This window comes from Trichomonascus vanleenenianus (genome assembly GCF_965637985.1).
Source record: "Trichomonascus vanleenenianus strain CLIB 3782 genome assembly, contig: TRVA0_006S, whole genome shotgun sequence".
NCBI lineage: Eukaryota > Fungi > Ascomycota > Dipodascomycetes > Dipodascales > Trichomonascaceae > Blastobotrys > Blastobotrys vanleenenianus.
Genome location: NW_027481881.1, coordinates 175,454 through 192,109, shown reverse-complemented (window position 1 = coordinate 192,109; position 16,656 = coordinate 175,454). Strand labels below are relative to the sequence as shown.

The 16,656-nt window shown below is 48.7% G+C and overlaps 6 protein-coding genes across 7 annotated transcripts; 4 read left to right on the top strand and 2 right to left on the bottom strand.

Annotated features, from left to right (window-relative positions):
* Positions 1–87: 87 nt before the first annotated feature.
* On the bottom strand, positions 88–683 carry RPS14A (small ribosomal subunit protein uS11A; the record flags this gene model as incomplete). The annotated part of the gene is made up of 2 exons (XM_076683067.1): positions 88–506; positions 668–683. The coding sequence occupies 2 exons, from the start codon at positions 681–683 to the stop codon at positions 88–90; spliced, it is 435 nt and encodes a 144-aa protein (XP_076542675.1).
* A 983-nt stretch (positions 684–1,666) lies between these two features.
* TRVA0_006S01816 (uncharacterized protein) lies at positions 1,667–2,704 on the top strand (the record flags this gene model as incomplete). Its single annotated transcript, XM_076683066.1, has 1 exon — positions 1,667–2,704. One exon carries the CDS (start codon positions 1,667–1,669, stop codon positions 2,702–2,704), a length of 1,038 nt encoding a protein of 345 aa, XP_076542674.1.
* Positions 2,705–3,746: 1,042 nt separating this feature from the next.
* RPL39 (60S ribosomal protein eL39 RPL39) lies at positions 3,747–4,362 on the top strand (the record flags this gene model as incomplete). Its single annotated transcript, XM_076683065.1, has 3 exons — positions 3,747–3,752; positions 4,156–4,256; positions 4,314–4,362. 3 exons carry the CDS (start codon positions 3,747–3,749, stop codon positions 4,360–4,362), a joined length of 156 nt encoding a protein of 51 aa, XP_076542673.1.
* Positions 4,363–4,714: 352 nt separating this feature from the next.
* Positions 4,715–9,532, top strand: TRVA0_006S01772 (uncharacterized protein; the record flags this gene model as incomplete). The annotated part of the gene is made up of 3 exons (XM_076683064.1): positions 4,715–4,857; positions 4,917–8,221; positions 8,274–9,532. Exons 2-3 carry the CDS (start codon positions 5,416–5,418, stop codon positions 9,530–9,532), a joined length of 4,065 nt encoding a protein of 1,354 aa, XP_076542672.1. The 5' UTR covers positions 4,715–4,857; positions 4,917–5,415.
* A 133-nt stretch (positions 9,533–9,665) lies between these two features.
* On the bottom strand, positions 9,666–12,583 carry TRVA0_006S01750 (uncharacterized protein; the record flags this gene model as incomplete). 2 transcript variants are annotated; one of them, XM_076683062.1, is made up of 3 exons in its annotated part: positions 9,666–12,266; positions 12,312–12,361; positions 12,442–12,583. In XM_076683062.1, 3 exons carry the CDS (start codon positions 12,581–12,583, stop codon positions 9,666–9,668), a joined length of 2,793 nt encoding a protein of 930 aa, XP_076542670.1. The 2 variants fall into 2 exon arrangements, with proteins under 2 accessions (XP_076542670.1, XP_076542671.1); XM_076683063.1 differs by having other exon boundaries at positions 9,666–12,257.
* A 1,725-nt stretch (positions 12,584–14,308) lies between these two features.
* Positions 14,309–15,964, top strand: PGI1 (glucose-6-phosphate isomerase; the record flags this gene model as incomplete). The annotated part of the gene is made up of 1 exon (XM_076683061.1): positions 14,309–15,964. The coding sequence occupies one exon, from the start codon at positions 14,309–14,311 to the stop codon at positions 15,962–15,964; it is 1,656 nt and encodes a 551-aa protein (XP_076542669.1).
* Positions 15,965–16,656: the final 692 nt, after the last annotated feature.

Genomic DNA, 16,656 nt, shown 5'->3' with positions numbered 1-16,656 from the left:
AACCCCAAGAAAATAGATAGAAAAGAGTAAGCGACTCCAAAGCGTATCGTAAAGATATTTTTTTTTGTTGATTTCGCAACGATACGCTTAGAGTCGTCGACCTCGTCGACCACCCTTTCGTCGGGTAGAGTCAGATGGAACTGGGGTAACGTCCTCAATTCGGCCAATCTTGATGCCAGATCGAGCAAGGGCTCGGAGGGCAGACTGAGCACCTGGACCTGGGGTCTTGGTGCCAGTACCACCGGTGGCTCGGATCTTGAAGTGGAGAGCGTTGATACCAACCTCCTTGCACTTGACGGCGACATCCTGAGCAGCCAACATAGCAGCGTATGGGGAGGACTCGTCGTGGTCAGCCTTGACCTTCATACCACCAGTGACTCGGGAGATGGTCTCTCGGCCAGAAAGATCGGTAACGTGGACGAAAGTATCGTTGTAAGAGGCGAAGATTCGGGCGACACCGAACACGAGCTCACCCTCTCGGGTCTGGAGACCAAGAGTAACGTTTTCTACAAATTTTCATTAGCATGCCCATATACTATATCAAATCCCTCAGATGCCCTCAAGAGCTGGTTCAAAATGCTTTCGTCTGAAATTTATACAATCAACTATCAGCTGAATACATTCTTTTTGCCAAACCCTTTTAGGATCTATTAGTCTTCACACATACCCTGCTTTGGTGGCATTTTTTATTCCTGTGTAACTGCTGATGTTGTGGGTGTAAGGAAATTGTCGTCAAAATCGACAAGAGTCGGTATGAAATTTTTTGGCGCGTGTGCGCGGTGGAAAAATTAACTCCCAGTAATATTAAGTTAACTAGTTAAGACTGTTGTTCTGGGGATGCACCCTCCTGCTTGCGCGCCTCAAACACAGTCACAATTTGTTCTCTGTTATACCACATACGTTGCGTATATCTAATACCAGGTATGCTCTACTGTACTTCCACCCAGCTTAGCTACGGTACAGTGCCACAGGCTCTACAGGAATACCGTCTTTTTTCAAGAAAATTACCGAATATATACTCTTCAAAAGAGCTTATAAGTGCAAATGATAGCCTCGTACTTTCTGTGAGCAACCTGGAATTTTTGACTACCCATTGAGCAGCTCTTGGATCTAGGCTATGTTGGGGGAGGGAGGGGGTCTACCGCCCATTCCCGCCGTGAGCAGCCAAGACTTAAGCAGTTCGAGCATGCACCCCACATATAGAAATGAGAACACCTGCAGTACGGTAATGCATCATATGGATGGAAGAAAAGGAGCGGAATCGAATGGAAAACTATTGCATTCAAGCCGACTAGCCGAGACAGAGGGAGCCAGAAAACGTGATGTTGAAGTAAAGAATAATACGTGCATCAATAGTACTTTAATATTACTTTGGGTGCCTCTTTGCGTGCTTATCTGGTGCTATATTATTAGTGGTACAATGTAGTACGGGTAGTGGACTTCATTTTAAGGTTGGGTTTATCGGTAAAACAAGTCCCCCCCTACTCCAGCACTATCGCTCTCTCCGCGACCACACAGATAAGTCCGATATTCGTACAGCAAGGTGTGTCTTTTAAACTCACGCATAAACTCACCTGGGGCCCAGAAGAGAGAGAGTACACACACCCACACACTCTTACATCTGAATGAGGCTTCTACAGTAAACGCTGGATCGTTTGATTTAATAATGTCCAGATGGAGGAGGAAGAAAAACGTGGATGAAGCAGAGGAGGAGCTATGCGACGCATTTGAAGAGGTGAGGCTGGACACTCGTAGCCAGAAGGATGGCGGTAGTAGTAATACTAGCAGTAGTGTCGTCACTGTCCAAGATAAAGATGACGTGAGTGCTTTGGTTACTATCCAGCGCAGCAGTACCCAGGGCCAGGAGCGTTGCCCTCTGCCTTCAATTGCAGAAGAGCTAGGGGGCGCCATTTCAAGATGCTCCCTTGACGACACTGGCCAGTACTACAACGCGATGCGAAAACTACGAAGAGAGAGCAGCTCTGGCGCAGCAGCAGCAGCTAATAGTGGTCAGAAGCGGATGATGAATCGTCCACCTTCCGCTCCTCTACCAGTAGCACTGCGTACATCGCCAAGACGACCCAGAAGTGCCGGATGTACCTTTGCCAGCGCCAGTCCGCTTCATCGGATACGCATCCGGCGGGCTCCTGGCCATTGCGGATTCGAAGCTTCAAGTAACCTGGTCCATCATCCAGCCAACTACGGCCATCTTCGCCGGAGGAGGCTCTTTTACACGTCGCCCGGGTGTCGGAGGAAGCGGGGTATGAGTCGGTATGATACCTCTCTGCTAGGTCCCATCTTTGAGGAGATTACGCTATTGAACAAGATAAGCGCAGAGCTTGATTTGTCATGCGAGTACACTACTACTAGCCGAAATGGTTCATACTCTTGGAGCCGAGATCTCGCTCCGGACTCAATTCCGAGATTGATTGGCCGTCGACTAGAGCTTCCCCAGCCTCTATTGTTGGAGGATCCTTCCACCTCGAGGGCGGCCACGGCGCGGGTGACTTCTAACGACTACAGCGAAACAAGCTTTTATTTGCAGCAGTTGGAGCTCACTAATCACAGCAGCCAACAGCAGCAATTACAGCCTCCCATTAACGAAACCGCCCCCACGACGACACCTAACGAGAATGACGAACTTGAAAGGACTTTTAAACAGCTAGATTTGTCCGATAAGAAGAGCAGGAACAGAAACCCTTGAGATCTTGATTGTTGAATACCCTTAATCATTTATTAGCCAGTAGTGTACAACTACTTTTATTTATTGCAGCTATCAATTATATTTATTAATATCATGCTATTCATTAGTAACAGTAGAAATATATATTCGTAGTCATCATTCGTAGGCGTTTATTCAATTGGAACTATTGGTGTGTGTTGTTAAATGATATTGGACTTGGTATAGTCAAGGTGGCTAAGTAAATCATTCGTAGGTGTGTAGTTAAATGGTATAGGATGTGGTATAGTCAAGGTGACTCAGTAGTGCCATACCTGGAGCATATTCGCAGACCCAACTAAGGAGCTCCCAGTCTAGTGGTGCGGGCCAGTGTGAGCTGTAAACATCATCGCACCAATTGTCTTCACTAGTCCATCCACAGTCGTAGACACTGAATACATTGGGCAGGATAATTGCCCCCAGTTCCCAGTCGTACTTGTATTTAACGCCTGTATAATCTCTATATCCTCGTTTCTTGTTTCGTGACATCTTTCTTCCCTGCTTTAGTAGAGTAGATGTTGGCAATTCAATTGCCAATTGATTGTTTACGAGCCTTGTGCGACATGGTAAACGCCGCAAGCTGTGCGGCATAAAAGGTTTGCTACCATGCCTATGCCGGCCTGTATCCCCGTTCTTTCGGTTTTTTTTTTTTTGCTTTCCCAGGATATAACTTATGCCTAACACAGGAGGCTGACTTTCAGATGCTCTTTCTCACGGCTGGCTTCACTACGTGCTTCGTTGAGCTACTGAGCCCCTAATGTATATGTCGTGAAGTCGTGATGTCGCCGCACGTGATTCTCCCAACAGTCACAGAATGTACCCTGATATACTTATGTAGCCTGAATATTTGGGAACATGGGAAAATTCGATGTTGTGACGTTTTCCCGCGAAGGGCCCCATTGGCGTTGGGACTAAAATCAACAAATACCGGGACGGGAGGACCGGAAATGGCGTAGGGAGGAAAAATGAAAAGTTTTTGAACTTCCCTTCACTGTCGTTTAACCACAACCTATACCAATCGACAAAAATGCCTGTATGTATAAGCGAACGACTGATATGATACTCGACCAGTGAAACGAACGTAGTTGTCCGAGGAGATATTTATTTTGGCGAAATTGAGATCACTTTTATGCGTCAGTATTCGACAAGAAGAGTGGATTGAAGGACGTTTTACTTGGCGAAGATGAAGACTAAGTGCCACAACACGACATGAAGAGGAGATACCCAATGTGAACGGTCAAGCCGAAATAATACCGAAATGAATAGTAGAAATTTCTTGTGAATTCAAGAAGCTCCGACGATTCTCATTGCGACATAAGGTTAAATTTGGTACTGCAGATCTCTCTCATCGACAACTACAGTTCTGGTCACCGGGTGTTTATTCATACAGCAGAGATGTGCTCTTCTGAATGCGTACTAACTGATTTTTTTTACAGTCCCAGAAGTCCTTCAAGACCAAGACTAAGCTTGCTAAGGCTGCTAAGCAGAACCGATCCATCCCACAGTGGTTCCGATTCAAGACTGGTAACACCATTCGGTAAGTTCATGTCCTTATTTTCTAGCCGCCTAATACTGAACGTGCTAACAATTATAGATACAACGCCAAGCGACGACACTGGCGACGAACCAAGTTGAACATCTAAGCGCGTTCAGCTTGCTTCTTTATTATATATCATTTTGTCTTGTATGACCAAAATATAATTATGAACCACTCTCAAATAATAGGAATCGATGAGACCAGGACAGTTAATGCCGGTATTACATGAATTCATAGTGAGGGTTGTTGTGAAGACTTCATCACATAAGAACCAACTTGATATCGGTCCGTTAAAGGACTGCCCGAACGAGGATAGGATTCCTATGTATAATTCCACAATTGTACAAAACAATCGGTGCAGTTCGTCTGTAAAACTGTGGGGGATGAAGAGTGATGCATTGGTGGGGCTGCGAGGTCTCCCAAGGGAAGGAGATACATGATGATCCATCACCTCATCCACCCTCATTATCGTTATAGCCCGTGGATATAAATATGGCCTCTTCCGCCACCTATGGAGCCAAGTCTCCTGAATCGATTGCATTTCACATCGCAGTATACGAGACCATTCAGTCCGTGCCCTACGGCCATGTAACTTCCTATGGTAAGGCGAACACTTATCAGTCTGTCTAAGGGAAATACCTTGAAACTAACTAAGTAAAGGTCATATTGCGCATCTTGTAGGTGCTCCGGAAAAGTCTCGGCACGTAGGATTCGCGCTTAAGCACCTACCAACGGTTTCCCTGGCAGAGGACCGTGGAACTCTGCCCAACGAGCCGCAATTGCCGGAATTCAATGTCAACAACGTACCCTGGTGGCGAATCATCAATTCTCAGGGAAAGATCTCACTAGTCGCCGAACGGAAGCAGCGCCAAATTGAGCGGTTACAACAAGAGAACATTGAAGTCGACCCAGAGACCGGAGCTGTGGCCTTCTCAGAATATGGCTGGTTCCCCGAAGAAATCTAGCAAGGGGATTTTTAGATTAAATATGCACCACTCGTTGACACCACGCATCGCATTGCCGTTATTGCGGTATGCCTCTTTTGGGTCCGAACACTAGACATTTTGCCATCTTCCACACCCAACCTGCCTTTAGGAAAACCATCCTCTTATCACGCTCTAAACTAGCCCTCACTCATCATTCTTTCTGAGGACAGAACATGCCTGGTGCATCTGCTCGAAATGATGACAAAGTAAAGCCCTTTCTAACTTCCGAGTGTTCGGCCAGCGCCCTCGCCGACCGGCTCGCTCAGCTCAACATCAAACCGCGGAAGGGGATCTCCCATCAGACGCAAAGTATAAATCAACGTGATATCTTTGGTAGAACTCTGCTTCATATCGCAGCATCCATAGGAAGACCCGATTTGGTGGCTGCACTGCTGGAGAACGTCCATTTGGATCTTGCTCAGGCAGACTACGAAAGCGGGTACAATGCCCTTCACAGGGCATTGGCAAGCGGGAACATTGCCGCGGCACAGCTGTTATATCAACGTAGCCGAGATCTGAACGCAGCAAAGGACAGATCAAAGCAGATCCCTACAGAGCTGCTGAAATCGTCTATTCCACAGTACCTGGACTCAATCCATCTTGATCCGGGAGATCCTGTTTACGCATCACAGCTTTTCACGTTTGGATCAAATGCAAATAATACCCTGGGGTTTGCTGACCCGGATGACCGATCGAATCCAGAAATGGTCAAGTTAAGAAGAGATCCTGCTCTTACGCCGCTCTCGCATAAGTTCAAACCGATTACGATCCGACAGGTAGAGATGTCGAAGCTCCACACAGTTATCCTCACAGACGACCAGGTTGGCAATCTGCTGGTATGTGGTGTCCCTCGAGGCGGGAGACTAGGCTTGGGCCGCTCCCAGAGCGGATCCGCATCCACGATTTCGCAATCTTCGACTTCTTCAACTCAGTTTACGTTTACAAAAATCGATGCGTTCCTGAACGAACGCATTGTAGACGTTTCACTTGGAAAGGATCACTCAATTGCAGTAAGCGCCAATGGTGACTGCTATACTTGGGGCTCCAATAAGCATGGTCAGCTGGGATATGCTGTGGATTCTGGGGATGCCACATCTCTAGATGATGATGCTGCCTCGCTGAACCAGTATTATCCGCGAAAGGTGGGATCTGAGCTCAAGAAATTTTATCACACTAGTTGTTCCGCCTCGGCTATTCACAGCGTGGTATACAGCGAGAATGACATTCTCTGCTGGGGGACCAATGTTGGTCAAATGGGCTTCTCGTCTGAGGTCCCTGGATCAACTTGCCAGATCTATCCGCGCCAAGTGCTTCATTTGCCTGCAAAGATTACCAAAGTTCAGGCTACAGACATTGCTACGGTGGTGTTATTCCAGAATCATGATATTTGGGTGTATATGAATTATGACCATTTCAGGGTACCGTTCCCACAAGAAAATGAGAGAAGTCGAGATTCGTTTGATGTCTTCAGACCGCCTAGTGCAAATTCTCCTGGTCATATAGTAGACATTTCGGCGAGCAGAAACGGAAATGTGTGTGCGTTGACTAACAGAGGCGTTGTATTCCAGTTTTCGCTGGAGAAGTTCTACACTGCTCCTGATCAGCATGAGCATTCCCCACCAATGCGACCTGCACAGATTTCCAAGTCACTAAAGATATCTACTGTCTGGCGGGGAGCATCGAACTTGAATTTGAATGACAGCACAAAGGAGATGAGAGCCATTTCAGTTGATGTTGGGGATGACAAGTCAATAATACTTTGTACAGCTGCAGGATCCGTGTACCGGCGAAGCAAGTCTTCTTCATTCGAACGTGTCCCGTACATTAATCGCATTGTTAGCGTGCGCTGTGATCCCGGATTCAAGAGTTTTGCTGCTTTGCGTCAAGAGGTGCAAATTGGAAGCGTTTTTGTTGACGCACCAAACGTTGCTGACGATTTCCATTACTTGGTTCCCTATATGGATTATAGCGACACAAGGAAGTCTGCTGTTCTGCTGCGTGCTGATGATCCCGAAAGAGCTGAATGGAGTCCTTACGGGGCGATAAACAATTACAATCGAGGGGCCGAGTCGGATGATGAAGATGAGGAAGAGGATCCAGTCTTCGAAATAGATGGCACGTTGATGCGCTTTTTATCATCTTTGTCACAGAATTCTGTGGCAATTCGGCTGTCGCATGAGAACTTGAGAAGGTATGACATTAAGTTCAAGATTCAAGGGCATGACATTGGTCTCCCTTTGCATTCGGCGATAGCAAAGGCGAGATCGGCACAGCTTGCTGAACTTATTACGCTCAAGAAGAGCTCACTAGACATCACCGGTTCTCCTGGCCAGCCAGATCGAAGGCTTTATTTTGATAGAGCCACTGCCTGTGTGATATTCGAGAATTTTGAGCTAGAGGCACTAGCAATCTTCCTCTACTTCTTATACACAGACCGAATTGTTCACGTATGGACGTCATTCCGACATAGACCGCCTGAGAACATTCTCAAAACAAGAGAAGAGCTGCTTTTATTAGGCAAGCACCTTGATCTGCCAGAGCTAAGGCTGGGTATTATGCGACAGCGTGATCCATCTCCCACTCTCTCAAGGGACATGGTAAAAATGCTGATTGAAGATGACGCTTATGACATTGCTTTAGTATCACAGCAGGGGGATTTTGTTTACGCCCACAGTTTTGTGCTTATCAGCAGATCGAGTTATTTTGCTACTCTTCTCTCTGATAGATGGAGTATCGGGACAATTGAGCATACTGAAGGGAAACGAGTCATCAGATTAGAGAGTACAACCAAAGAAACAATTAGTGTTGTACTGCGACACATCTATGGCGATAAACGTTCAATCCATGAGTTGTTTGATCTCACGACAATATCGACAACTAAACAGCTGATACAGCAGGTTCTTGATGTGCTGGCACTGGCCGATGAATGGTTATTGCTCAAACTAAAGCAAAAATGCGAGGCTATTCTAACTTCTTTTGGTACGTTTATTGGAACTTGGAAGATGGAAGCGGGTACTAACCGGAATTTTAGTCACCATAAGAAATGCAGGGATGCTCCTGTCTGAGGCAGTTATCTATCACGCGGCACAACTGGAAGAGCGTTTACTTCGTTACATCTGTCTCAATATGGATTCGATCCTCGAAAACGGCTTCCTCGCTGACGCAGATTGCGATCTCCTTGAGCGAGTTGACAGCACTATGAAAAGTTTCCTTGGGACTAGTACTGGTACGACCAGTATTCAAACATTTTTCGATTATATTAACGACATTAACGAACACAACGACATTTGCAGTAACTTTGTACCTATCTTCGGGTCAAGTTCGATTAATTCCCTCTTGAGGTCAGGTCGCCGCCGCCCGAGCCGTTATAAGGAGGAAAGGCCGCAGCTAGTACCGACCAAAAGTACCCCATCGAAGCAGGTAGGTTCTTCACCGTCTCCGCCTGTTGTACCTTCAACACCAACTGTTCAGCCTCCTAGCCCGGTATCTCCGATATTGCAGCCTATATCTAATGCTGCTACGCCAACGCCAACTAAGCCGTTAACACAGGAAGCGACTATTCCGAATACTCCAAAGAGTAATCGCGCATCTATGGCGACAATTGGAGAGAGTAGCCCCGTTTCAGCGTCCGAGAGACAATTTCCAAGCACTCCAACTAAGCCTGTATCAATTGGGGACGTGTATAACAACCTAAGTCCAAGCTCGGCAGACCGGCGGAGGTCTTCTGCTAGTTCTCCTGCTATCAAGTTTTCTGCTCCGCCAAAGGTCTCACAGAAGGAGAGGAAGCGCATACAAAAGGAGCAGCATCAGCATCAGAAACCCGAGACGCCTGTTGAGGCTACGTCTTCGTCGGTGCCACCAGCGTCACCTTGGGAAATTAAGCCCGCTGCAGCCGTTGGGAAGGCCTCTTCGGAGTCTCCATTCGCTGTGTACCAATCTGGAGAAAAGCGAAAGGCTAAGCAACCGAGCGAAGTTTACAAACCTACGCTTGCTGATATTATAAGACAGGAACAGCGGGATAACGAGAACCGGCAACGCCGATCGACTCGCTCACTCAAAGAGATCCAGCAGGAAGAGGAGTTTGAACGTTGGTGGAGGGAGGAATCTTTGAAGTATCAACGCCAGCAGGACCCTGAGACTGTTTCTCGCTCCGTCAATGGTGATAAGCCGTCATCAAGCTCTCGTGGTCGAGGAAGAGGACGAGGAGGAGGTCGTGGTCGTGGTAGAGGCGGAAAAGGAGATGCTAGAGGCGGTCATCGCCAGAGCTGCCGTGGTTCAAGTACTGTATAATGCTATTGATACAATTGTGCATAATTTTTTTTTCTCCTTCATTGAAAATATCAAAATTTCTATATATAGATCCTATCGTGATTGCCGTTAAAAGAGTCAGTATTTTACATCTAGTTATACAAAAAAATCTCAATTACTTCTGATTGGCCTTGGTACCACAGTTAGCACATACTAGCCTAATTGCGCTGTTTTCACGTTTCGCATTAAAGTCAGCAGAGCCGCAATTGCCACACACGAGTTCCTGTTCGTCTCGCATAGGCTCACCTTTTCTGCCAGTGTGACGAGGGTTCTTACCAGAACGAGACCGATCTACACTGCTGGTAGAATTGCCCCGGGATCTCTGCGACGATTGGCTCCGACTTGGTGAGGGTTCAGAATCTCGCCGGGCGTTATAGTTAGTAGCCGACAGCTTCGACTTGACATGAGGGGTTCTCGAATACGTTGCCAAAGGAGAGATAACTGGACGAACAGCCTCCGACCGTTCCATAGATCCCCGCCGGGACGAAGAGCGAGATCCTATTGGGGAAGGCAGCTGCGTAAAAGAGCGGCTTTCTGAAAGCGTTGGTGGATAGACTCCGTTGAACCGTCCAGTCCTCGAGCTAGGGGAGGAGCCTCGGAGAGATCTCGATCTGCTCATAGATAGAGACTCGCGCCAACTATGAGTCGGTGATAGCGCAAGAGAGCTGAGCCGCTTTCGCGACGTGTCAATGAACTGTTTGCGAGCCTCAAACCCGCAGTCCTGTCGGAACACCTTGATGTACCCTTCACTGTCGGCGGTAATAATGATGTTTCCATTGTCATGTCTAGACTTTTTCGTTTCAGGTCGTAATTCCGGGAAGCCATTTTGGTCAAGCTTGACAGACTCACTCGAACGAAAACTCGTATCGTCGCTATTAGCATCTTTGGGTCTCAATTTGACGGGAGGTGGATCGCAGAGATCGTACACGGCGTCACCACTGTTGCCGAGAATGCGTTTACTCTCATTTGGAGCAAACCGTGCTACTGTTACCATTGCCTTGTTCGAGTGGAAGTACTCGTATTCCGAAATGTCCTTCTTCTTATGGTCGCTAGACTTGTCGGCGCGCCAAATGTAAGTTCGCTCGTCTTCCGAGCCGCTGATAATGTAAAGCCCATTGCTGGAAAAGCTGGCGCTGATCTGGCCTTGCTCGTTCTCGTGGCCCTTGAACTTGGCTTCCATGGACTTGTCGTAAAGGTTATATAAACGTATTCTGCTGTCGTTAGTAGAGACGAGAAGCTTTGTTTCGCTGTCAAACGGCTGATTATGGTTGTAGCGAATGTTGCTTGGTAGAAGAAACGCCTCAATGCCGGTGATCTTGGATCCTTTGGAATTCCTTCCGCGCGAGCTTCGGACGTGCATCTGCGTCTGGAATTGCAGACCCTCAGTGTCGTAGAAGAGGCACTGCCCGCCAAAACACCCCACAATTGAGGTCAGGCCGTCTGGCGTGAACGCAACTGCTGTGATGAGGTCGGGAACGTCTTTGGAGTACGCAACTTCCTTGTCCGGGATGCTCCAGAGGCGCAGCTTGCAGTCGAGGGATCCGGAGAGAAAGAACCGGTCGTCTTTGGGATGGAAGCTTATTGAAGTGACAAAGTCCGAGTGAGAGAAGGAACAGAGGCAGTCTGCACGGTCAACATGCCAGAGCCGCACTGTCTTGTCCATCGACGATGAGAGCAGGAAGTTGTTTTTGCTCCAGCTGATGTCGAGCACGTCTGATGTGTGCCCATAGTACTCGCGAATTGGGGCGTTCTTGAACACAGGCGCGTAGGCGCGTTTCCGTTCTCTTCGGCTGCCGAGCATGTGGAGCTTTGTGCGGGTGAAGTTCTCGCGGTCGCCCAAGACGCTCTCCTCGTCGCTCGTGTTTTCAAACCCTTCCGGATCGCGGTCCTTGGGGCTCGAGATGACCTGCCACACGCGCACGACGCGATCCTCACCGGCGGTGGCGAGGTACCGCCCGTCGTGGCTGAACCTGGCGCACCAAATGGCTCCTCTCGACTCATGCGTGTCGCCGGCAGGCGCATCTTCGCTCTCTGTGCTGGATCGGTCGGCCTTGCCGTACGGATCGAGCTCCTGGGCCAGAAACACGCGGTTCAGCTCTCGTTTCTGCTTTCGATGGGCCCTCACGTGGATGTACTTTGGCGGAGTCGGGAAGCTGGGCATGTAGCCAAATACGTCTGCCTTCCAGCCCTCTTCGCGCTTATCGTGGGTCGATGGGTCCGATTCGTCCGCGGCAGTAGGGCGTGCCGAGGAGGACTTGTTCTTGAGCAGCTTGGAGAAGAACCCGCCTCCCTTGGTGTTAGCGGATGATGCAGCATGCTGGCGTGTGTACTCAATGGGACTTGCATGCGGGTAGGTCGTTGCTAAAGGTGCTGGTGCGGTTGCTGTTTGCGAGAGACTGGGCGTTCTGTCGTGCATTCGCACCGAGCTTGATCTCGCTAGGCCGTCCCCCTGTGACGTCTGCCGCATGGCGGTGGTGTTGGTGGTGGTATTCCCTTCATTACTCAATGACACGGGCGCCGATGACGCCAGCGGGCTATTATGGAGCGAGTTCGTGCCGGTACGTTTTAGAATCATTTGTGAGAGTGGATCGATGTTCGATGCCTTGCCGTCGCCAGTATCTATGGATGTCCGCACAGTGATCGGATGGCTCGGACCCCCTCCTCCTCCTACTACGGTGGATATCGATTCCTTGGTCGAGGGTTGCTTCTGGTGCAACTGACCGCGGTTAGCTCGAGATGAACAAGTACTGGGTATACTCACCGAAGACGCCGCCGCACTCGAATTGGACAATTTAAGAGACTCGAGTGATTCTGTACTTCGTTAGCCCGCCCCCGTCAATCAAAAAAAAAAAACCTTAAATATCACCAATCCAAACGTTGTTAAGACATACTTTGAGCCTGGGCAGAGTCTATCTGGTCGACCGCTTCGGTGGAACCCGACTTGCCCAGCGATTGTAACGAGCTCGAGGCACTGCCATTGCCCGGATCGCTGCTAAAGAGCCTGATGGTCGGGATTATGCCCAGGAAGCCCATGAATGCTCAAACGATGCGTGGGTGGGGTGTCTTTCACTATAATGTCGCACAAAAAATGTAATGGAAGGAGGTCCTTGTAGGCGGCGGGTTTGACGAAAATATAAAACAACCCGTGGATACGATCAAATAATTGCCATTGGACAAGACTCAATGGGTCAAGAAGGATAAATTCTCAATAGTTACCCTTGTATCTTGGCCCTTCCAAGCCCATCTGCGCGTCCTGCTCGGTTCTGCTTGAGCCACACACCGTACAGCCCCTTTGGGTGCCTGTTCCTGAGAGCGGATACGAGAAGGGGGTGGGATTAAGAGACGTGTTGGGGTCTGCAGCGGGAACTGTGGGCCATCAGCCAGCCGCTCGCCTGCCAATGTACACCTACCCGTGCCGCCGCAACTCCGATCCTGCCGAGCCCTACGACTGGCTCCATGTTAGCGTAGTGCATGCAGTATCAAGTACATATTGTAGAAAGTACATGCGGAGGTGTACTGACTGAGTATTGTAATGGTAGCAGAACTCAATTATTCCGGGATGAGAGTTGGCAATTGCCGGAGTTTAGTCGGGGTTTATACAGCTGTTGTGCCCAATGGCTAGCCCTTCAAACTCCTCGGAGGCATCGCTTTCGCGGTTAGCCGTCCACTGGCTTCACTGATATTCTGTACAAGGACTACGTGTGTACCGGTCTTTAGTCCTGGGGGCCAGCCCCCAGACCCCCATAGCTCCGCTGCGCGGAGGATTCTGGTATAGACAGCTGTCATTTCCTTCTGTGAGGGTTGAGGAGGAGAATATGCCATTGATCCACAATTACGGAGTATAATACACTACTAAACTGGGAACTGGCTGTATGGCTATATTGAGGCGGTCATCAGGGCTATGCACTCCATACATGCACATTACCACTCCTGTATTGCTTAGTAGCGGTATGCTATATTGAATCAACATAATCGCTAGTTAGATAGTCTGTATTACTGTTAGCTATACAGAGGATAGTAATAGTACGTAGATATTAATTACAAAAGAACCCCACGTACACGAGTACCATTTATTAAATACGACTTCCCCCACCGCTCATACGACAATTTTACGGCTATCGATATCGTGTAAGAAATAAGCCATAAAGCTTCCCCGGGCCCCGCAATGTGATGAGTAGAACACTGTGCTGCATACCATACCAACCCCCGGGGAGACCCGCTAAATTCTACAAGAATCTCGTAGGAATAGACTACAAATACATAGAGTATATACATGTATAATAATTTACTTGAGAGTCCAGCAAGTATACCGTATACGAAGAGTGTACCGGGTACCCCCACCACCGGTTAAAGGCCAACGGAACAGTGTGTAGTCGGGCGTTGACGGGAACGGGATGGCACCACCCGATGGGAATCACCGCACTGGCTGGACCAACATTACAAAGAGGCCCTTCTATAGTACGAGTAAAAACAGTAAATACGACGAGTAGCATGGAAATAGCTAGAAATGTACATACTGGCGAACTAGCAAGAGCGAATTGAGCATACAGGACCCTAATCCGAGGGGAATTGGCCCGTCTTAGCTGGAGGGGTGCGTGGTTTTAGAGGACGACTGCAGGCCGAAACAGGTGTGTGTGTGTTGCAAAGCACAAATATTTAAAGTGCACCCACGAGCCCGACTCTTGCCAGTTTCTCTTTCCTACCCATTACTCTATTTCTTCGAGGTGTGCGAACAGTAATTGAGTAAATAATAAAATAATGTCCGCTTCTTTCAGCCAGAGCACGGAATTGCAGTCGTGGAAGACTCTGCAGGACCTGTACGACAGCGGGGCCAAGAACCTCTCGGTCAAGGAGGAGTTCGCCAAGGACCCGAAGCGATTCGAAAAGTTCTCGCGAACCCTGACCAACCACGACGGCTCCAAGATCCTGTTTGACTTCTCCAAGAACATTGTCAACGAGGATATCTTCAACGCGCTCATCAAGCTCGCCAAGGAGGCCAAGGTCGAGCAGCTGCGAGACGCCATGTTCGCCGGCGAGAAGATCAACTTCACCGAGGACCGGGCCGTGTACCACGTTGCGCTGCGAAACCAATCCAACAAGCCAATGTCTGTCGACGGCCACGACGTGACCGCCGAGGTCAACTCGGTGCTCGCCCACGTCAAGGAATTCTCCGAGCAGGTGCGATCCGGCGAGTGGAAGGGCTACACGGGCAAGGCCATCACCGATATTGTCAACATTGGCATTGGCGGCTCCGATCTCGGCCCAGTTATGGTCACTGAGGCACTTAAAGCCTACTCCAAGCGGGACCTCCACGTCCACTTTGTGTCCAACATTGACGGTACGCACATTGCCGAGGAGCTGCGAGCGTGCGACCCGGAGACCACGCTTTTCCTGGTTGCGTCCAAGACCTTCACCACTGCCGAGACGACGACCAACGCCAACAGCGCCAAGCAGTGGTTCCTCGAGAAGGCCAAGGACGAGTCCCACATTACCAAGCACTTTGTTGCTTTGTCGACCAACGCCGAGGAGGTGTCCAAGTTTGGCATTGACACCAAGAACATGTTTGGCTTTGAGAACTGGGTCGGCGGCCGATACTCGGTGTGGTCCTCCATTGGCCTCAGCGTTGCCCTCTACATTGGCTACGACAACTTTGTTGACTTCCTCAAGGGTGCCGAGGCCGTCGACCACCACTTCACCACCACGCCACTCGAGGAGAACATCCCGGCAATTGGCGGTCTGCTGTCGGTGTGGTACAACAACTTCTTTGGCGCCCAGACCCACCTTGTTGCTCCATTCGACCAGTACATGCACCGATTCCCCGCCTATCTGCAGCAGCTCTCCATGGAGTCCAACGGTAAGAGCGTCAACCGGGCCAATGACTTTGTGACCTACTCTACTGGCTCGATTCTGTTTGGTGAGCCAGCCACCAACTCGCAGCACTCGTTCTTCCAGCTCGTGCACCAGGGCACCAAGCTCATCCCAGCCGATTTCATCTTGGCCGCTCAGTCCCACAACCCAATTGAGGGCAATCTCCACCAGCGAATGCTTGCCTCCAACTTCTTTGCTCAGGCCGAGGCTCTTATGGTTGGTAAGTCCAAGGAGACGGTTGAGAAGGAGGGCACCCCCGCCAACCTTGTCAACCACAAGATCTTCCTTGGCAACCGACCAACCACCTCTATCCTGGCCCAGAAGATCACTCCTGCTGCTCTGGGTGCTCTCATTGCCTACTACGAGCACGTTACCTTCACGGAGGGTGCTGTTTGGAACATCAACTCGTTTGACCAGTGGGGTGTTGAGCTGGGCAAGGTTCTTGCTAAGGCCATTGGCAAGGAGCTTGACTCCAAGGCTGAGGTTTCGACCCACGATGCCTCCACTAACGGTCTCATCAACCAGTTCAAGGACTGGTCCGCTTAAAAAAATTCCATCTCTTTTACGAACGTGCTATAATTTATTTAGGGGTTTTTGATCTATTCTATTACACCGTCTTTCTGTATTCTATTCGCTTGATCTATGTAGAATTCTGGGATTTTCGACAATATTTAGAAGGAAAATATGGCTAAAGGTGCGGTACATAACGTTCTTTTGCTATTTATTTTGGATATCATACTTGCTTTGTAGAAGAATTACTCAGTTAAACGGTCCTTTTTGCTGGTACCATCCTTTTTATTCTTTGTGGATATAGTTACGTGTACTTTGTAGAAGAATAACACGGTTAAACGGTCCTTTTTGCTGTAATATCCTTTTTATTCATTTTGGAGTCTCTTACGGTAACATTCTTTTTCTCATTCTTTTGAAATTCGGGTAACATTACGTCATATCTTTCATCTTTTACATATTCATTTTACAAGGTATAAAAGAAGTGATATTTTGTTTTTCCTTGCCCAATGTTCTCTCTGTGAGGATTAAAGGTTCCTTCACTTCCAAAAGGTAGGCGACATTTGGCCCGGCGGCACGGCACGAAAGAAGGATTCAAAAGGATGGCCCAATTTTTCAAGACTGCCGTCGTACAACGGCGGGTCTCATACCCATTGTCATTTACAATTCTGTGAGTTTTTTTTTAATCTTCTACCAATTGGTAGGAAGATTTTTTCTTTTAGTTGTCTTCA